This window comes from Rhyacophila brunnea, unplaced genomic scaffold, assembly GCF_057557595.1.
Source record: "Rhyacophila brunnea isolate RB1 unplaced genomic scaffold, BYU_Rbru_1.0 scaffold_17, whole genome shotgun sequence".
Classification (NCBI taxonomy): Eukaryota; Metazoa; Arthropoda; class Insecta; order Trichoptera; family Rhyacophilidae; genus Rhyacophila; species Rhyacophila brunnea.
The window spans coordinates 25,212,138-25,235,546 of NW_028232827.1; the positions used below are offsets into that span (position 1 = coordinate 25,212,138).

General features: G+C 34.8%; 1 protein-coding gene across 1 annotated transcript in view; it reads left to right on the top strand.

Moving 5' to 3' along the window:
• The first annotated feature begins 654 nt into the window (after positions 1–654).
• Positions 655–23,409, top strand: part of lok (ovarian-specific serine/threonine-protein kinase loki) — a 28,568-nt gene continuing 5,813 nt past the window's right edge. Inside the window, exons 1-8 of the mRNA XM_085944937.1 lie at positions 655–1,017; positions 2,114–2,243; positions 2,996–3,132; positions 10,971–11,098; positions 13,953–14,078; positions 17,340–17,543; positions 20,606–20,817; positions 21,662–21,863. Coding sequence (XP_085801063.1) covers positions 822–1,017; positions 2,114–2,243; positions 2,996–3,132; positions 10,971–11,098; positions 13,953–14,078; positions 17,340–17,543; positions 20,606–20,817; positions 21,662–21,863 — 1,335 coding nt within the window. The 5' untranslated portion in view covers positions 655–821. The remainder of the gene's footprint in view (positions 1,018–2,113; positions 2,244–2,995; positions 3,133–10,970; positions 11,099–13,952; positions 14,079–17,339; positions 17,544–20,605; positions 20,818–21,661; positions 21,864–23,409) is intronic.

The following is a 23,409-nucleotide window of genomic DNA, read 5'->3' on the forward strand; positions in this document are numbered from 1 at the left end:
CGTCTGTTGGCCAGTAGCAGAACGTAGAAAAATCTGAAGACTTATTGTCGTCGGACTTTTGGCTCGCCAATGGAGCGCTGGCATTAGGGCTACGGCGGAACAACATGGATTGAAACATTTTTTATGGAAATAGTTATTTACAACTATGGCAATATATTTGATCATTTTAAAAAAGGTCTTTGTCAAAACAGGTGGGCTTATACCACCATAAAAAGAGCTTACAATAATTAAATATAAGCTTAATGGTGCATTGATTTCATTACCTACTCAAGTAATAAAATTTTCATATAATATCTTTTTCAATAATTTGGGAAAAAAGAATATAAGAATGTCCATATAGATGGATTTAATTCGTAGAGCAGGGCGATATTGACATAAGGATAACAGGTACTTCTAATTCTTGCACTTTTACAGAGTATCATTTAATACTAGCACATTCTACCGAGTATTTTAATGCAGAGAAAATAATGAAAAATAGCCAACTAATAATAGTCATTTTGTAATAATTATGATTTATTTAGGTTATAGTTTCATTTAACATATAATATTCAAAAGTTTTCATTTTTTAATTTAACCAGGGAAAATGTAATTATTAGTCTGCCATCCCTAACTACCCAACTTGCTTATCAAAACTCAAACTTTGTTTTTGCGGGATTTATGTTGATTTACATGCTCGCTCCGGAGCTCATGTTATGTTTGAAAATTCACTTTAGCTGTGTAAAACGTCGTTGATTTCTTCCCCAAAAATACGCAAATGGGTTGATTAATCGTGGGACTTGTGTGTGACAACTTCAGAAACAAAATTGTTAAATATTTTAGCCATGTCCGAAGACATTCCGTGCAGTCTTCCCGACACTCAGACCCAAACACAAAATTCTCAGGTGGAATGGAGTCAGAGTTCGACGCCAGTGATATTACCATCGATATGGGGAAGATTATACCCCATCCAACCCTCGAAGACCCTCGGGTTGCGGCGATCAACTGTAGGACTGCAACATTCCTTCACAGATTACATAGGTAAAAACCCTACCCGTCTTAAAAAGTATCCATTTTTATTTTCATTAAACCTTTCTGATCGTAAATGTCTTAAAAAGATTATACATATTGTGTCTTCATTAACAATCAATGTTAATTAGTTTATATTAATACAATATAATATTATTAGTTGTAAGTTTGTTGGCATTGTTTGTAAGTTTCCTAAAAAGTTTGTATGTTGTCATTTTTTCGGCATTTACCTACTTCCATGGTGTTTTAAAACAATGGAAACGCACAGTGCATACTATCGGTTTAGTTTAGATGTTGATTGAAATGCAGACCCAAGGGTTTTACATGGAAAATAATGCCCGATTTTGGTTTCTATAAAGGGTACTATAAAATTACCCCAGAAAAGAGTAATTCAGTTGTAGAGTAAGTTCAGAAATTCAGAGTAATTCAACTTTTCAGTTGAGAAGATTGTAAAATAAAAACATATTGACATCACCATTCACAAACAGGATAGGGCTAAGTATGATATTCTTAGGGCTTGCGCAGACAGAGAGCGGTCGGAGTTCTGCGTTCAACCGACCGTTGACCGCTAACGTTTAGGGACAGCAGACAGGTGGCGGTCAACAATAAGCGTTCCATTTGTTTACAAACGTTGTACTGACACAAGCGCTGCATAATGCGAGACCACTATATTCCGACTGCGAGTGGAAGTGAGAAAGCACCGCTGTTGCGTACTCACTCCCCCATGTGGTTTCGCTCTATGTTGTGTGACTGCTCAAATTCCTATGACGGGACTGGACGGGAGGTACGGCGTTCTTTGTAATTCCGGGCATAGAACTCCAGAACTCTAGCGTTCCAATTGACCGGCGCGGTCTGACCGCCGGCTGTGTACCCATACAGTATGAAGTCCATACAGTACAAAGAACGCCGAACTCCGAACGCGGAACGCAGACCGCCTGACCGCGCTCTGTCTGCGCAAGCCCTTATATACTCGAAAAGTGTGGAGATGTGGGCAAAAAGTGTTTGCATGTCAATGTTAGTCTTTACGTGTGTTTCGATATAGGCAGTTACCCCCTTTTACTACAGATTTCGAAACGTTACATTTAATCCGTTGTGATGTTTATTTCAGATCTGAGTCTACCGAAATTCAAGCTTGGAAGAGCTGCACATTGCAATCTGGTCATTAAAGACGGTGTCTTGGAAAATGAAACATTAAAAAGCACCAGCAAGGAACATTTAATGATTGAAAGAGAGGCAAGGTAAACCATTTTCTTTATATCCTAAACTTTTATCTTCGGGAATTGTTCCGCAGAGGTGGACACGAGCTTTTGTAAATTTTTTGTTACGAAAACAGCTTATTCCATGTAGACAATTATAATAAATAACATTATCTGTCAGCGCATCGGCTTTTCAATCCAATAATCGTTGATTGAAAATTTTAAATTTTCATACATTTTGATACACCATTATCATAAATTAAGATTATATGAGGTAATATTAGGTTGAGGTAGGTTAGATTAGGATAGGTCATGTTAGGTTTGGTTTGGTCTAAAAAGAAAGTTGTAAAATCTCATGTCCACCTCTGCGGCACATTTACCTTATCTTCTTTCGACGTTGTCTCGACTCCAAACAAGTTTAGGCTTCTTCTATTCTCCTCGGTCCCTAGCGGTCTCCGGCCAGTCCTGCTCGCTAAGCAGATCCAACGTGTCCCTCTTTACTTCACCGACCGATGCTTGTCATTTTTTAACCATAAATTAAATAAATAATTTTGAATGTCTTTTACATAGCTACTTGTTTCTGTGTGAATAAAACTATTCTGAACAACGATTTAATAATAATTCTTATCGCTGATAGCCTAAAAAGTGTTATAAATATAACTTTGTAATATTGAAGTTCAGATACCTGTCACTTATCGGTCTTCCAGCTTCCCATGCAAATTGATTAAACAGGATTTTGTGACCAGTTAAGAAGTATTGTGGCGTCTTCTTAATTCTGTCTTTATCCATTTCAGTGAACAGTATTCACCTGTTATTCTTCATGACCTCTCTTACAACGGTACATTTGTGAACGGAAAATTGGTGGGAAAAGGAAATAAACAGATTCTGGAAACCAGCGATGAGATTGCCATCACTCAACCCACTAAAAGATGTATGTATACTTTTACACAAAGCTTACATTATACTTTTTGTAATCGCTAGGTGAACACATCGTAGTGCATGCGTATCCTGCACGTTGTCTGACTCAAACCGATTTTAAAATGGCCGTTTTTCATGATGAAATTGCTTGCACACGTTTCAACATCGCATCAGTATTGCCAACTCATTGATTCTGCGAAAAATGTATAATAGTATATCTATATACCTATATTTAAATGAATGTTTGTTTGTCTGTCCCGTATGTGTTCCTATACCATTCATCCGATTGCGATGAAACTTTCGTGAGTTGTTGTGCGCACACCCGCTAAGGTTTCTGAATTAGTATAAACAAATTTCTTCTTTTATTCGTATGCGTTCCTACACCATTCATCCGATTGCGATGAAACTTTGGTGAGTTGTTCTGCGCACACCCGCAAAGGTTTTTGAATTAGTACAAGCATCTTATTATATTCTATCTTCTTCTATTCGTTTCTGTACCAAATTTGAAAAATCTATGCTTCTCACATGGACAACTGTATGTGGCCTGCTCACGCGTTGGAATTCATGTATGCACCAGATGGAAAAACAAAAAATATTGTCTATCCAAAAGCACTTCAATAAACAGAATTAAAACACAAACAATTTCTTTCTTTGAGTGGCATTGCAACGCATGCCAGGTACTCGCTAGTCATACTATAATTTAAAGCAGGGGTAGTCAACCTGGTCCCTACCGCCCACTAGTGGGCGTTCCAGCTTTCATGGTGGGCGATACTGGTTTTATTGACAAACTTGAACTACTTTGTTATAATCTATTGAAGAGAGAATTTCATCACTTTCCTGAATTGTTGTCTATAAAAGATGATTTAACTCCAGAGGATATTGACAGATTCAGTAGCCACCTCAATGAACTTAAATTGGATACAACTTAGCGAAAGTTACAAGTTTAGCGAAAGAAAAACTTAGGTAAGTAATTATTATTATATGATTTAACTTGCTATAACTCTGCGTTATAAATTTAATAAAGTAATGTTACTTCCCTACTTTATAAATCACCATTACTGTGGAACCGGTGGGCGGTTAGAAAATTTTACTACTAACAGAGATATAAAAGTCGGCGGTAGGTATAAAAAGGTTGACTACCCCTGATTAAACTCTTTATCACGACATAATTTTGCTCATGTACTTGTTCAGGCGCGCTGCGATTTTTACGATTTATAAATCATACCGAAACGTCATTAAAAATGTACCTAAAAATCCACTGAGTGGCTCTAGCTATAATAAAACATTCCTTTTAATTTTACAGCATGTGAAAATAAACAAAAAGATCGTAAATTAAGCAACAGAGCTTTAAGAAATTCTGTCATGATGATTAATGTTCACACGTTTTTTAACACCAACACAGAATGCAAATAATCGTAATCTCATATTTCAGTCACATTTAATTAATGTTTATGGCTTAACTATATTTCAAAAATTGATTTTGTCATGGTAGTCATAAAAACAGGGCACAGAGCATAAAGCGACATCACATGCTTCACACATAATGTTCGTCATTTTTCTTTTTTTATCTTTAGTAGTTGAAGCAATACACACATGACATCTTCGATATGGTTTTGTTTTATTTACTGTTGGAGGAATTTTACGGGGTAAATGTCTTAGGAGTTCTGTTTTTAAAATTCTTTTTGGGTTATTAACTACACGAGTAGTTTGTGATGTCGATGGTCTTGAGGCACTGCCATATGTTTCGATTAATTGTCGGATTACGTTTAATTGAAATTCAGCTAAACTAATTTTTTTACCGGTGATAACTTTGTAAAGAATGCTACTATTTAATAAAAAAAATCTATGATGTGGAATCCAACCTTTTTATACCACTTAAGACTCTTTCGCATACACGAGAGGCTGCTCAACATCATGTCAGCTTTGTCTACCGTGCCCATATTTTTATTATAATCCACAACGCATTGTGGTTTTATAATGGGTTGTCCTGTGGCCCTATTAATTTTATCTGTCGGTACCATGGAATCATCGTGCATGGTACTGATCATATGCACTTCCCGCCTATCATGCCATTTTAACACGAGCAATGGGCCACGGTTTAGAGATTTTACTTGTCCTTTCTTCAGTTTATCAAATTTTGGCATTGACTTTCGTGTTTTACGTACCGTGCCGCAAGCATTTGTCTTTTTTTTATGTAGATACTGAAATAATTCTGGGCTGCTGTACCAATTATCACAAAATAGTTTATGCCCTTTACCAAAATAATCCTTCATCAAAGTGGTGACAACAGCCCCAGATATTCCCAAAAGTTCACTATCACTTATTTCGGTTTCTACACCACAATAAATAATAAAGTCTAAAATATAACCGGTTTCCACATCACAAATCACAAATAATTTGATTCCAAACCTATGTCTTTTTGACGGTATGAATTGTTTGAATATTAATCTCCCTTTAAAAACAATGATACTTTCGTCGATGCAGAGATTTTCGTTTGGTAGCATTGTTTCTTTGAATATTTTTCTGCAGTGGTCAAGAAGTGAGCGCACTTTATAAAGGCGATCTCCAGTAGGGGTTTGGGTATCAGAGTAATGTAGCATTTGTAGAATCAACTCATACCGATCTCTTATCATAGTTTGGCCAAATATTTTAGAATTTAATAATGGATCAGCACTCCAATGTTCTTCAATTGTGAGATGGCGATTTCTTGTCATCAACATTGATACAGCATAAAAAACATACATCTCTTCTGGGCATGTATCATACCAGGCATGGATCCTTGCATTCGGAGTGTGGCTCTTGTGTCTTGAGCATATGGTTGTGGTAATTATTTGTATGGTTAACTATGGTATTCATTATTGTTTTGTTAAGAAAATGACGAAAAAATTCCATTTCTGTGGAATTTTCATTGAGCTGTACACTAGGGTTAACGCCTGAGTTGAAACTATCAAAATCGTATGTGATCGGCACGAAGGGACCCGCAGTCCACGATTGGAGTAAACTGTCTGGTGCTGCACTGGTAGACGGTTCAGCCACTCCTTCATCACTGCCTATATTGGAAGGCTCGTCAACATCGTCGGGATGTTCTACTAGCGCAGCTTCTTCAATATCACTTTCCATCTCATAGTCCGAATCCAAACATTCAACATCAGGGATAGTCATTTTTATTTAAACACTAAATATACTCTTATAACTTAACAGTTTTGAGGAAATTTAAAGTTTTAATTCACTACACAATAATATTAAATTTTAATCTTAGTTCTTTATTCGACTGAAATGAGAAGAATTTTAATCATCACTTTCCTTGAAATAAAAATGAGTGGCCGTGAATTTTGAAAATCTATTTTACAGTTTTTAATTTAAATTTAAATATTTTACTGATTATTATTTACCTATTCTCAATTTTTCGTATGTATTTCCATACAGTACAAAAGATTTATTATAGGAATTTTAAATTATTTATGTGTTAATAATTTCGTTTTCACTTTACAGCCACTGATTTAATTCATAAAATCACTTTTCATTTAAAGAATTAACGCACATAATTAATTAATAACAGAATGGCGCATCAATAATAATTTTATAGAAAACCGTAAAAAAACTTTGAAATGTATCAATCACAACACGAAAGCAATCGACTGTTGAAAATTATCACCGCAGTAGCCGATTTCATGTATGAGATCATATTGCACAATTCGCGCCGGCGCAAATTGCGCAAAAGAACTAGCGGTAAATTTTGAAACCAATCATTGAAAATATGTTTTACTCCAATATCGATAGGGTATGTGTCTTTGCTTGATTTCGAATTATTTAAAAAGTCTTATTGAAAATTATCACAGATGTCAGTAAAGGAATAACCCAGCTAGTTTTTCAAACAAATTTCGACTGTGTTACTCGCAGAATGACGAACATATGGAGGTAGAAACTTATGGGCACTTCTGGATGCCCTTAGCGGTGAATGGTTTAACTATCATGGGCACTTCTAGATGCCGTTAGCAGGACGAGGGTTAAAGCTAAATAAGCTTAAAATACTATAATTTTGAAAAATTCAAAACGAAAAATGTTCTGTGTATGTAAGTACTATAGTGTTTTTCAAAATACTACAATTTGTACATCTTTGTATTAAAATCAGCATCATAAAAATATGACAACACTGCTTCCGTGAATAATTAAAAACTATTTGATGTACAAGTGTAGATTTCTGCTAGACTCTTGATAAAATTCATAGCTTCCTCAGCGTCACCTGTTACTTTGGTGTTGTGTAGTTTATTATGGCTTTTAAATTTTTGAAACCATCCGTGGCTTGCAGTGAATTTATTAGTATCAACACTATCATCATTTTTACACTTTATGTCTTCAATACGACTCGAGGCTTTCTCCTGTATAAGTGAGTATAAGGCTTATTGGAGTTTTTTGTTGCTGCATTTCCATCCATATAACCAATAATTTTTCTATTAATATTCCTCTTTTATTGGTAATTATCGTAGATTGCATTACTTAATACTAATTTTTTTACATGATCCATATTATTATAACATAATATTTTATGAAAACAGGCGTAGATAATGAAATTGCAGTAAAAAAACATATTTTAGAATTCACATATGTCGAATTCGCACTTACTGTATGATTATTGAATTATGGTTAAACAAAAATATTATGTAATTGTTATCTTTTGTCAATGATTTTCAGTGAACAGCGTTGATTGCATTACGTAATATTGTTTTGATATTTTTATACCGTACAAATATATTGTTCGCTTCCGTCAATTGGTACCTCAATCTTTGATGCTCTAATTTTATTATCTATATTGAATGACTGTTTTATCATACACTAAAGCATTTGATTCCGTGAATCGGAACCGACTCTGGAATGTTTTAAATAATATGGAAGTACCAGTACATTTCATATTTCTAATGAAGGTGCTGTATGAGGAAAGTTCAGCCGTGTTTAGATTTGATGATTAAATTTCCGATGCCTTTAATGTTCAAAAAGGAATCCGCTGAGGGTGTATATTATCGCCGGCACTTTTCAATATATATGAAGAATATATCATCCGTAAAGGCCTAGTCAGCTGGGAAGGAGGATCTCTATTGGAGACAATAAAATCTCTTAACTGATAATACTACTTTAATTGCAACTGGCAAAAGTAATATCGCACCGTGAGTGTAAAACCAACGTATGTGCAAATTACATAGTTTGGAGATATAAGGGTTTGAAGTTTTCATTTGGTCAGGATAAATAGAGTTTCTAAAATAAAACCATAATATTTGGTGTATGTATACATTATGACATGTTCTTTTATTAATTTTATTTTTTTTCATATAAATCCATCAAGATTACAAGTTTTAGCAGTTGCTATGGTTTTACACTTTCATGATGCATAGAAAATGTTGATATTTCGCAGTTACCTGAATTGCAGTAAGATTTTTATTGGGAACTTTGGTAATACCATTATAATATAATATATTATATTATTATTAAATAAATCAAGAATGATATTTACCTATAATATTTTGATATTTTAAGCTTACTAACTATAGTTTATTAAAATAGATGTATACAATTTTAAACCAAAATAAAAATAGCAAATTACAATAATTGTATTGTTTTTATAATTAATTTTATCGACGTCAATTATTATCTGAATCTGTATTTAAATGTGTAGATGAAAGTTTTTTTTATAAAAATTGTGGTGTATTTCTGGTATCACTTTTGATGAACATAGGGAAATCAAGTCATTTAATTTTGCTTCGGTGATCCGAGGTGGTTTTATAAATGCTTTGTGTAGTGTAAGTTGTACTGATTGACGTCCGCCCTGACGTTTTCTAATATTTATTACATCAAACACTTCTGTTTCATACTTATTTTTATAGAACAGGCAATAAGGATTGTTTTTCCTCACTTCAATAACGCAAATGTCTACCCAACTAACCTTTTAACTATTTTTGTTGAGTTGAAAATTATTGCCCATTTCATTTGCTAACTTGTGAAAATCAAAAATCTCGTCAGTGCCAATTTCCAGTGAATCACTGGAATCCACTGTATTGGTATATAAATTGGACCTGACTTCAAGACTATTTTTTTGTTTCTCTATGCAAGAGTGTTATAGAGTCACACTCGTTCTAGGTGTGTCCTACGACCAAAAAGTTGTGTGTGATTTTTGGGATATTAAAATTCTGGACGGCGTATAAATACATTGCTGTAATAAATTTATTTTTATTCTGTCCGGCACAATTATCCGAATAAAAAATTACTTCCTTCCCAATTGATTGGTCTTCCAAAAATTTTACAACACAAGAACCAATTGCATTGGCCCCTTTGTTTGTAGTCCCTTCATGCTAAACAAAACAGTAACCATTTTTATTATTAATGTGTGTAAGATGGTAAAATTATAGGTTGAAAGCTTTCTTTTATAATATAGCACTGATATCTGGGCATTTGGTGTTGATAATACGGCCTGCAGATTATAGCAACATACTATTTATTCGTCTTTCGCCTTCTGTGTTCTCGATAATTGTTTATTTTTTTTGATGAATGTCATATATTATTTAACTTGAATTATATTTTTCTCTTCGCTACAGCAATTTTTATATTTTTCACAAAAGTCACATAGGTCCTTGTTTGGTTGAAAAAAGCTTATATTATAATGGGTATTGTTCCTCTTGCAAACCAGCAGCATCCTTATCTATATCCAACATGGGTTCTTCAGCATCAGGAAATGTACTTGTCACATTTTTGAAAACTTGTAACATTGCAAAAACAAAAATATCATAGATCTGATTGATATACTGTTGTGTTAATTGAAAGAGTTTATTATTGTAGGTGCATAAAATAAATACATAGGTACATAAGATAAGTCGATAATAATAAGTTTCATAACAATAATAATATTAAGGTTAGTTTTGTATATCATTTTAGTATAATATTTATCACAAAGTCTTACCTTTTTAGAAGTTTTTCAGCTTTTAAAGCTAATTCCACCATCATTCGAATCCTTAAACTCATATTTGATAAAAACAAAATACACTGCACTACATTACTTGAATCAAAGGAAACAATAATGTGTTGTAGAATACGTCTGGATGCGTTATCAAAGTCTTAACACTGATCATTTCAATAATTGCCTGCTATCACAATAATAAAAACAATGCCACATTGCATTCACCAAAAGAATGCGTCTGATGCTCGGGTTTCACAATTAGTCATGGATAATCATTTGCAGATACTATGGTTTTACATTAACAATGGAAGTAAATCTTTGTATTGTTAAACCCAAATATCTGTCTTTTTTAATGAAAATTTTTAAGTTTGCAGTAACTTCAATTTTACATTATCAAGTTTATGACTTTTGCAGTTGTTTTGCATTTAAATCTCGAAATTGAAAAATTTGCACTTGCTATGGTTTTACACTCACGGTGCGATATGTGCGATCTCGGCATTAATGAATCTAAGACAAAGTTAATGATTGTCTATCGACTTGACAAGCTTGTCCTCATTGGTAGACTAAACCATTTGGAACGAGTGAGCGATTTTATATAGCTCAGCTTGAGCCTCGATGACTCCGGTAACTGCAAGAAGAATATTAGGCAAAGAATTGCAATGTCCGAGAACACTTAGTCATCTTTCCAAGATATGAAAAAGTGCAGCATCACAAAAACCACTAAAAAAGGCTCAGTACAACATTAATATTTTCAATCTTCCGATACGGTGTTGAAACCTGGACTTTCATAGAATTCGATAAGAAGGGAATTAACGCATTCAAGATATGGTGCTGGTGTTCTTTGTTATGATGAATGTTCTTTAAATTTAATATGTAACATTAATTATTGTAATTCTTTGTGATTTCAGTGTTTGTCTTCATGGATCTTTTCAAGAATGATCAGCAACTAGTTCCAACGAAGATATCTCAGAAATATTACGTTTCCAAAATATTGGGGACGGGTGCATGTGGGATTGTGAAGCTAGTGTACAATAAGGTTTGGAAAATATCTCGCACCATCCTTCTACCCTTTGTAACATTCAATTTTTTATTAATCTAAATAATTTCTTGTTACTGTACAGCGAAATAATTAGTGGTTTTAATTTAATGTCACTATGGATTCAAAAATGAATATGTCTACTTCAGTAAAAATTCATTTATGAAGGAATTATCAATAGATTTTGAAGTTATCGCAATAGCTGAAATGCATCATTATGGCTATTACAATGAAAATTGCAGGCACTGGGACAACTAGACGCCAGGATAAGTGGGCACCGCACTGTCGAATGAAAGAAATAGACATTCGTTACAATTTGATACAGAAAGTAGACGAGGAAGTTTAATAAGTTTCTATCTGCTACTTGGTAGTTTTAATTCATTTTGCTCTTAACATAATGTTTGAGAATTAATATCAGGGCTACGAACCGGAACTGAACCGAAAATTGTTATTTTTGGAACGAAAACTGGAACCGAAACGGAAAAAAAAGTATTGATTTTTTTGATTCAGTACATGTTCAAACACACGCGTTAACATGATCTTACTCCCCAGTTATCCTACACTGCGACCAACTTAGCGTTTTTCTTGCCAGATCTAGCGTTTTTCGATAGGCATCTAGATTGCAAAAAACACCTATAGCTTGTGGGGATTTTTGATGCCTCCAAGAGCTTTAATTCTTTCTATGCCACAATTAGTTAATTGATAGTAATTAACGTAAGAATTGGTGTAATTACGGCGCTTTCGGCAGTTAACCAACAGGTTACAGCAGAATCATCACTATTTAAAAATATATTAAAAGTATATCATAGAGACTAAATATATCGGTTAAGAATGTCACCATAATTACAAGAGATGGCAGTATGTACATATGTTGTGTAAAATGTATTAATTTATTTAAAACAACCGACCGGGGCTAGTGTAGTGAGTGTAAAGTACAACGTGTATACACGTTCATTTTCTATGGCCGGCCTTGCATTTGTACAGCGCGTAAACACGCTTGTGGCATACATCCGGTTAAATATGCTGATCTTTCTGACCTTCAGATACTTAATGAATAAGTACTTGAGAAATAAAACACACAATGAAACAATATGAGTATTTATAGTGATATTAATATAATGGTATCAGATATAATTTAATGTGTGCTTAGGTGACTTGATGTCAGTGGCGAAGGGTGGAGGTAGGCTGTTAAGATCCGCCATAAATAGTGCACACTAAACTTTACCAGTCATACGTATTTGTTTTTATTGAAATAAGACTACAGTTTACAGATGGTGTTGATTAGATTTTAATATTCAATGAAACCTTGCTAAAACCAAGCCATAATAGATAATAGTCAAAAAATACTCGTATTTCTATAAAATATCTAGAATTATGCAATTAAATCATACATAACTTTGGATATTTTATAGATAGAAGATCATTTTTATCGATTACGGTTTGATATAGGCATGGCTTGATGATTTTTTTTAAATAAACCGACAATATGTGTAATAAGTATTTTTAATACAACGAAAACAAATATGGATGACTGAAAAAGTGTGCACAATTTTTTCGTATCGCCGAAAGTATACCAAAACTATTGTGGTTTGGTTTAGGCAGGGCTTAATTTATTTTTAAAAACTAAATAACACCGTCTATAAATTGTAGTCTTAGTTCAATAAAAACAAATACGTATGACTGACAAAGTTTAATGTGCACTATTTATGGCGGATCTTAACAGCCTACCTCCACCCTTCGCCACTGCTTGATGTGACACCAGTTTGGTGATTATCGAGAATTCCACTCATCAGATGTTACCCAATTAATTTTTATCATATGTTGTTAAATAAATAAATTGTTTGTTTGATATTTCAAAGAAGGTCTTCTTTTAACTCTTGACTTGGCTGACATGGCTAATTATTATTGTTCATAAGAAGATTATGATTTAGTCATCAGTTGATTGAAGGTGTTGGATTGAGCTACAATATTTAATGTTTTTGTAGATATTGTTTGAATGTATACACAGTGGCGGTTTGTCCATATTATGCACTGCGCTACTGCAGCACCTAATATCAATATTATTAAGTGTGTAATCAGCTCGCCCGCGCATCGATACATTCAATGTCCAATAATATTATCATACATCGCGGTAGGTACTTGATTTTGCACAGTACCGTTTCAATATAATATTTTTGAGTGGGTGCGGGCAGCTGTAAGCCAAATCGGCACTGCGAGTCAGACAGTCCGTTTTCAGTATTTCTCCGTTTCTGCGTCGCGGGTGAGCAGGCGCGCCACAGCTAGGAAAGAAATATAGCTATGATTTATTAACATTGTTAAAATTTATTTCTGCAAGCAATTAATGCAAAGTTCTTTATTTTAATTATTAATATGATTAATTATTTATATTATTAATTTTGATGTAAATAGTAAAATATAATCCAAATAAACATTTATTTTTAATCAACCGTAGCACCCCCAAATATCTTATACACGAGCCGCCACTGTGTATACAAATAATAGGATAGGATGGGATATTTTTGTCGGAAAATGTGGGGTGAATTTATCCCGTAGGTATATAGCCAATTATTGAATTTATTGAATACGTTTCTGATAGAATAAATACTTGCAATCAAATTTCTATAAAATCTAGCATTTTTTCCTGTCAAATAGCTTGTTTTCGTTCCCCGTCAGGCATGTTTTTGTCAATGATTGTTGGCAACACTGACTGCGACGTAAAAATTGCGCCGCTAGTCGATATATATATGAAATAAATAATATGTCAAGATGCGTGACACGATGGTGAATGATTTCAATGGGCCTTGAATTTGACACACATTTGAAATGAAAAACAACAACATATAATTTATTACAGATGACATGCGAGAAGTACGCAATGAAAATAATCACCAAAAAACGATTGACAAATGCACAAAAGCATCCTCTCAATGATCCTGTGAAAATATCGAACGAAGTTGAAATCTTGAAGGCATTAAAACACGTAAGTAACCACTAAATAACCTTCCAATGGCAAAAATGGACTAGGATAGACTGGTGGCAGACTTCTAAGTCAGAGGGGTCGCCAACTACTCTTGAATTCTGATGAAAAGTATAATTTTTCATAAATAATTTACATAAGCGATTTACATGTGACCGGGACCTGGTAAAATGGCATGCACCACAACAAAATTTAACTTTTTTTGTTTTAGTGCTATCAATCTGAAATCATCGCTGTCGCAATAGTTAAAGGCAAACATTTAATAAAACTCCTCAGATCCTAGTCCAGTGGGTAAGGAGCTGGCACTCTATCCGAGGGCTCCGGGTTCGATCTCGGTGAGGTCACAATATATTTATGGGATTTTCTCAAAGCCATCCAGGCTTTGTGATTATTTCATTTATATTACTGATTACATTACTGTCATTGGGCCTCATGGTGTGTGTAGTGTTAAAAAGATTATTTGCATACAGGCGGCCCTCAAATTTTCTACGTATTTGGTTCCTGAAAATGTGTACAAATGTTGAATGTACGAAAGTAGAACAATGTCAAAAGGTGTACTTTAAAATATTTATTTATCAATGGTGTAACTTCGAGGAAGGTGGATGACAAAGATTCTGCGGGTTTGGTAGTTTTGTGGTTTGTGCGAGAGACATAGGAGAATTGTCATTATATTATGTGACAGTTAAAAACACAGCTTAGGGTTAAAAGCGGTCCACTGTTTAATTATTTAAAATACACAATTAAACATTTGAGATAAATTCTGATTATTATAATTAAAGTTTTGCTCTAAGAAGCATTTGATTTTCGAGAGATATTCAATGGTAAAGGGAGGTTGATTAACCTTGGTCACATTATTAACAGCTTTGCTGCCACCGGCGTCGATCGGAGCCGCGTGGCCACTCATATTCGGTGCCGCCGTATCCGATCGGAGCCGCCTGTATAGTAATCACGAAAATGTCATTCTTTCACTGGCACTACCATTTAGTGGTTTATTTCTTAGCTGGTATCTTAGTTGAATACGTTGGTTTTTATTTTGCATCATAATTAGATTTTTTATAGACATTTTTCGGCACTATGTTTTATAAGATCCAACCTGCATACCACTTATCATTATCACTTATCACATGTTCAGCAGTGGCAGCATTAGGTTATTTAAAATATTTTTCAGTATGATTTTATAAAGATAAAAAGTTTTTTAGTCAAGCACGCCACTGTTCAAAGAAAATATTAATTGGTCTTCATATTAGTGTTACTCAAGTCACTCGAGTGGATTGCTTTGATATTTGAAAGTTTTCATAACATGGTGAGCACCAAATCCCATAAAAGCAATTAGGGAACCAATAAATTTCCTTATCTCAGGCCCTAAAAAAACACAAAAACAAAACTGCATACGAGGGTGGGTCAATAAGTCCTTAGAAAAGCCGACAGGTGGCGCGACTAGTACTGCAAGCGGTTTGTTTTCATGCAGCGGCACTACCGATTCAGTATGCTGCGAAGTTTCAATCAGATTGGTCGGGTTGTTGTGTGTTTCTCGTACATTTAAAAAAAAAATTTGCTTGTGGAAAATGGAAAAATGGAAAATGGAGAAAATTGAGTTTAGAGTTGTTATTAAACATTTTAATATAAAAGGGTTAACAGCAAAGGAAATAAAAAATGAGTTGGATTTAGTTCACGGCATATCTGCTCCTTCACTTGCAACTATTTATAACTGGTTAAATGAATTCAAACGTGGTCGTACATCAACAAAGGATGAACCACGCTCAGGACGTCCTGTAGAGGTGACTACACCAGAAATGATCAATAAAATCCACGATATGGTGTTAAGTGACCGAAGATTAAAGTTGAGTGAGATAATTGAGGTTACAGGGATCTCAAAAGGTAGCGTCATTTCTATTTTACATGACAAATTGGGCATGAAAAATATTTCTGCAAGATGGGTGCCGCGTTTGCTCACAGTCGACAATAAACGCAGTAGGGTGGTGGCCTCTAAAGCCCTGTTGTCGCTCATGCAACGCAATCCGGATGAATTTTTTCGTCGCTTTGTGACTGTAGATGAAACATGGATACACCACTATACTCCCGAGACGAAAGAACAGTCAAAGCAGTGGATTGCGAAGGCAAACCATGTCCAAAGAAGGCGAAAACCGTAAAATCAGCTGGTAAGGTTATGGCTACTGTATTTTGGGATGCACGTGAAATTATTTTCGTTGACTATTTGGAAAAAGGAAAAACAATAACAGGGGATTATTATGCATCTTTATTGGACCAGCTAAAAAACAAAATTGAAGAAAAACGGCCTCATTTAAACAGGAAAAAAATCCTCTTTCATCAGGACAATGCCCGTGTTCACACATGTTTACGATCAATGGCTAAAATTGAAGAATTGAAGTTCGAATTGGTCGACCACCCACCGTATTCGCCAGATTTAGCCCCCAGTGACTTTTTCCTTTTCCCAAACTTAAAAAAATGGCTAAGTGGACAACGTTTTTTTTCAAATGAAGAAGTCATCGATCGGACAAATGCTTATTTTGAGGACCTTCCGAAAACTTATTTTTCTGACGGTTTAAAAAAAATTGAGAAACGTCTAAGCAAGTGTATTGAGCTCCAAGGAAATTATGTTGAGAAATAAAAAAAAATACAAAAATAAAACCTGTTTTAATGCTTTTTTCTAAGGAATTATTGACCCACCCTCGTAACATAATATTTTGGAGCATTTTACAAGGGCCCACATTTACAAAACCTACTTGAATGTTTTTAATGTGTTATAACATAACTTATTTATAACAAATACAGTTCAAGTTCACAGTGAGGGCCGGCTCGGAGCAGTGACATTATATTATACTGACATATTTACATGTTATCGACTAATAGAAGATATTATGAATATAGTCATTGTTAATTTCGTCTACTTTGACCTAATTTTTACATTTTTGTATACACATTTGGCACATGGGATCAATTCTATATTATATAGGGCGGCAGCAAACCTGTTAAACTCGCACTGCACTTATCATTTCACTGTCACCTGGTTGGGGCTACAAATTATCTATTATTAACACAGTGCAGAGTTTATGTTTGGAATAAATTTCTGTGTGCTTTGCATGCCGCATAAACCTTCCGCTAGAGTCAAAGCACATTTCACGCAATGTTTGGCTGGCATCTGTGGAGATAAGTTCCCAACTAGGTCATAGATCTAGTAGTAGCAGTTGCATTCTTGAAATTTTATTTTAGGTCCGAGAGCTAATTTGCAATATTTTTTTTCAGCCTTGCGTGATTTCAACGAAAGAAGTAATTGACACTGACGAGGCAGTCCATATAATCCTTGAGCTGATGGCAGGCGGAGAACTATTCGACAGAGTGTCAAGCTTGGGCAGACTAGAGGAGAGGAGCGCTAAGATTGTCTTCCGCCAGATGGTACTTGCCGTCAAATATCTTCATGATTGCGGAATTACACACAGGGATCTGAAGGTGATAATGTGATAAAATTGGAGTCTACTCGGTGAAACTTTATGATTATGGTCTTGGCATACTTAACACCTAGGGGCGGCAGGTTATATGAAAGTATGGTGAGGCGGGCTGGTAATCAAGTTGCGGCAAAATTTCCACGTTAACATTATATTATTTGGGTACGTTATAATGACCTAAGTAAATCCTCCGTGATGCCCTGATTTTTTTTTTATCGCGTTGCTATTTCTCGCAAGTTGTCGGCTATTGTTGGACTGCTTCATTTAGTTGTATGAGAAAGCCAATTTCTTACCCCTCTTTTTATTTAATACCTCTATGCTTAACACATTCGCGGACATGGCGTCCATAAACGTCAAATTTTGTGAGATGTGATATGACAGGACGTCCATTGACGTCCCATACTGTGGAACGGAATACGACACGACGTTTATATAAGTCGTATTTTGGATTAAAACAATATGTTTCCTATTACTTGTGTCACAGTGCGAACATATTTTCATTAGATAGTGTCGCATCTTAAGACTAACTTATTTCTATATACAGTATAACCCCTATTTTACGTTTTTTAAGGGACTGAAAGAAAAAAACCAATTGGAGGGAAAATGTAAAAGGGGGGTATTGAAAAAAAGAACATTTAAATTTTATGTTTCTTAAAAAAATAACGTTTTATTAAAAAACAACATTCAATTTAAATTTTTATTGAAAAATTATTTATTTTTTATTAAAAAAATCATGTATATTAGTTTGTTGCATTTTGGTTTTTTTGTTATGTAATTCTCTTTCAAGACTATATAAACATTTAAAAGTGTCATCTTGAATATCAGCAAAGCTTGTAAAGTAGGTTTTTAAACCCTCGATGAACCTCGTTGCTTCTTCTTTTGTTGGAATATCAACCTCTTCTTCAGCAGACAAGTCTGCTGGTGTTAAATGACTGTCAACAATATCATCAACTTCCACCAAGTCTGATGTCATAACATTGGAGTCAAGGTTTACATAATCCTCCAGGGGTTGGTCTGAAATCCTTTCCCAGCCTTCTATAACATCACACTGGATATTTTCTTGGGTACTGGGTACGTCTTCATCCTGCTCCTTGTATATCCCAGCTTTCCGGAAACAACATTGAAAATATCTCTGGGAGCGTAGTCTGCAATTAATGTAGGCACATCTGTCTGCTTCCAATCTTCAGTAATGTCCAAATCAACACTTTGTGCGATTCTCCATAAATTGATCTGTAGATCACATTGTGCCTCTTCTTAAAACGATCTATCCATCCATTTGATGCAGTAAATCCTTCAATATAAATAGTCGATTCGCGATGCGCAGCGCCTTTTCACGAATGATTATACCGCCGACGGGAATATTACTGGCCCGTGCACTGACGAAGAATTCTTTTAAAATCTCCTCCATTTTTTCGTACTTCGACGCTCTGATGTACATACGTTTTTTCGCCCCGGGTTCACATTGAATAGTGCTTTTTTACTATAGATTCACGGTTTTTGATGATTGTGGCCAAAGTAGTAATGGGTATTCCTAAATTTCGGGCCAGTGAAACGCGTGAGCCAACGTGTTTATTCACTTTTTCGAGAATGTTCTTTTCTCTTGCACTGACAAAGCTTTCCTTTGGTTAGACATTATGTGTTTGAAAGAATGAGGACGTAAAAATGAATAATAATCGAACCGAAAGCAATATGAAATAAATAAACCGCGAACTTGTAACTTGTAAGACTGATGACAGAATAATGACAGACGGAGTGTATACAAAACACAAACACGATGCCAAAAGAAAAGATGGCGACCAATGGACCAATCACCTTATTATGCGCCGAACTCGGGCCAATCACAGCGTCGCTCGCCGACCAATCACCGTGCGCCGTTCTAAAGACAGAGTTTTCCCTCCAAATACCTTACGCCGTTCGAATGTCACGACCCAATCATTGTCAAGCGCGCGTAACTCGCATATTTTGAATATTTCCGACGTAAATCGCGGGAAAGAAAAATGTAAATGCGGGTATTAAATGTACTGAAATAAATCGAGACTGAAAAAATTACACGCCATTGCCGGGAAAACGTGAATTCTGGGCACGTAAAAACGAGGTTATACTGTATCTAAATCGAAAATTTAAAAAATAAAAAATTTTATATGATTCATATCACTAACATGTATCAGCTAACATGTGTCCGCGAATGTGTTAATTACTTTGCACTCTCGTTGACCCAAAATCACACATCTCTCCAGGTTATTTCCGCACCGAACAATATGTCGATAAAACTGCAGTGTCCCAGACATATTGTCAGAGCTGTTCCTTAATCTTGAATCTTTGGATGATTGACTGGTTCGTCCTGTGCTCTGTCCAATAAATACGAAGCATTCGGCAATCAATTGCCTTCCGCTCCCTTGCTCTTAGGGTCCATCACTTGACACCGTACAGAAATATGTAGAACACTAATGTTTGCACGACAATCATTTTCGTGGCAATTAAAATCCCTCAATTCTTTAGTGGTAAGACGTACATTTTACATAATCTGTGTGCGCCGTATTTCTGCTTCACATCTGCCTTTTCCACTAATGGTTGATCTATATAGACTCATCCACTGTATCTTGATTTCGGAATGTATTTTCTGCGGGTTACTCGATAACCATTAATTTGGGCATAATCCTATTAATCAGGAGACTGTATTTGCGACTTTCTTCCTCTACCTGGTAAAGCAGCTCCGTAAGTTCTTTTTCATTAGAAGCGATTAGTGTAGTATATCTGTGAATCTCAAGTTATTTATTTTATGGTCACCAATTGTTATTATGCCGTGCCAATGATCTAGGGTTCTCCGCATTATATGCTCTCCATATATATTGAATAACTGAGGGGATAAAATATGTCCCTGATGGACTCCCTTCTCGATTTCGAAACTTTCAGAAAATGCATTATTTATCAGTCTTTTAAAAAAAAGTATTTTAATCAAATATTGTCTTTTCAAAATTATATTTTGTTCATCTTTCGAATATGATTTAATGAACGAATCGGTATTTTTAAGATAAAAGTATGTAAATAATGTTTCGGTCTTTGCAGCCCGAGAATGTATTACTTCTGACGAACGAAAAGGACACGCTAATAAAGCTGACGGACTTTGGACTCAGCAAGTTTGTGGGAGAGGAGAACTTCATGAAGACCATGTGCGGCACACCCCTCTACGTGGCCCCCGAAGTTCTTCTGGCGGAAGGGCGCAAGTCGTACGGGCAGCAAATAGATGTTTGGAGTCTCGGAGTCATATTGTTTATTTGGTAAGATGACAAGATCACACCCAATAAATAATGATACTTTTCTCTTTGATCTTTTGGGTTAAGGATGAGAGTGGAACAATCACTCCTTCGTAATTAACGGGTTATCATATTCTCATTATTTATAACTTATATAATCAGAGTTGTTAAAATTAGATGCAATTAGTTTCACATTGCAAATTCATGTGTGACAAACTTTACACTATTGCCATGACACATGTTTGGTTTGTATACCAACCATTGTATTGATGTTACAATACAAATGTAGCCTGTAACTGGATGCGGAAAGTCTCATGTATCAATCATTGTACATAAATTTTAAATAACATAAAAAAATTAAAACAGCCATAAAAAATTGTAAATAATAACGAAATATCAAAATGCCACCAATTCACAGTGCGTCATTGGTATCTCATCCTAGGAAATCGCCTTACATCCATCAAGATATTTGTCTCCAGTTTCTTCCTAGAATGAAGTCAACTCATGTTATGTTCCATCATTAATTGATTGTAGATAGTAGGTACCGGTAAAATTCAGAATTCTAATTGAGATTTTTTTAACGCCTCATAATGTCTTCAGACAATTTACCAAGATTACAAATTATATTGAAGAAATGTAAAATTGAATCAAACCAAGTATTTTATTCTATTTCATTTTTTCTCCTCTGTATATTCTGGTGACATTATGGAAACTTCGAATGTCGATAACTCATGAACACATCCACACAATGAGCTCAAACTGTTTCCTTTGATCTAGAAATCGCCCAGCCACTTCGGAGCCTTTGCACCAAGGACAAACATCAGAACAAACTTTCAACCTAATATAGATAATTATTATTATGTTACAGCTTGTCTGGATATTTACCGTTTTCAAATGAATACAAAGACTTATCGCTGAAAGAGCAGATCCTGAAAGGCCGGTACATGTTCTCCCGCAAGCATTGGGAGGGAGTCTCCATTCCAGCGAGACAGCTGACAGTCAAAATGCTTAATGTCAACCCCGTAAAAAGAATTACATTGGATGGTATTCTCCGAGACCCATGGATGCAGGTATATATTTTCATTATGTTAAAATTACATGAACAATCTCAACAACCCACAGATACACACGGACGGATATTTTGGAGAAAGTTGTATAATATGATACCAGGTTATTGGTTTCCCTGAAAAGACTAAACAATGACTAACATTTTATTATAGCCACAAAATTTTTGCATTCTTTAGACTCATTCTCACAGGATGAATGTCATGTTTTACATTTTTAATTATGTAAAAACACACTTATGTAGGTATAGTAAAATTGTTAAGTATTTTAGAAAAAATGCATAGTGTCTACCAAATCAAAATTATTATATTTTTGCCGTACAATACCTTTTTTATGCTGTTCCCATGGCCCCCACAAGGAGGGGGCTTACAGGGCTCTAGCCTGGGGGCCCGGTCTTGAGAGGGCCCGGTGTGTCAAGTCAACCAGATAATTGATATAAAACACATCACATATTTGCTCATAACATTAAAAAAAGTAGCCTGCAGCGCTATTTTACCTCGGTAATGTTAATATTTTAAAGTAAGCGGTGATGCAATGCAATTTTTTATTGTTTGATCGATACGCAATTAAAAATTGCAAAGTTCTCTATTTTTTGTTGTCGAGATTTTTGACTAATTCATAGTTTTAATATTTTTTATTTTCATTATTCATATTGATATTCATATTCATATTGAGGCTCGATTTGATATAAATAAAAAGGATTTCAAGTTATACACATTTATATTTTTATAAAAATCGATGTTTTAAATTGTAAATTATCAAAAAAATGTCTCAAATTGCAAGCTTCGTATTTTGCTGCTAAGTGCCTCTTTAAAAAAGGCTCAGTAAAGGCTTCACCTTAAGTTGTTCCATTATAGCTATTAATTTAAGAGGGAAAAGGCAGAATGTAAAAAGTATCCATTAAGTACATGTACTTGTACGTTTTCATGGCAAACTTTAAGCTCAAGTGATGCTGAACCACTTGACAAATGTTACAAATGATTTGATTGCCATCACCTAACAGAATTATCGCACCGTGGGTGTAAAACCAAGGCATCTGCAAATTTTTCAATTTCGAGATTAAATGCAAAACAACTGCAAAAGTCGTGAACTTGATAATGTAAAAGTGAAGTAACTGAAAGAACATGCAATATAATGTAGATATAAACCAAATATTATGTTTTTTCTTAGAAACTATTTCTCCTAACAAAACGAAGACTCCAAACCCTAATAATAAATTATATCCAAAATATGTCTTTTGCAGATACCTTGGTTTTACACTCACGGTGCGTTATGTTGTACGACACACCTACACACAATGTGACATTAAGTTTGTTCTGACCAAATTGGTTTGACAGCTCGTCCAAATCACAGTATCTGCAGAGGGCCTTTAGTTGGTGTGGAACTATAGTACTCTCTAATCAGTAATCAGTAATCCGCCACCCCAAAAACCAGACAAGTGTCCAATTAGTGAAAGCGGCAGATTATAGTGCATACATACAAAATATGGTAAAAATTAAAACAGGAATTTCATAAAAATTCGTTTTTTTTGAGAAATTTGTACTAGCAGAT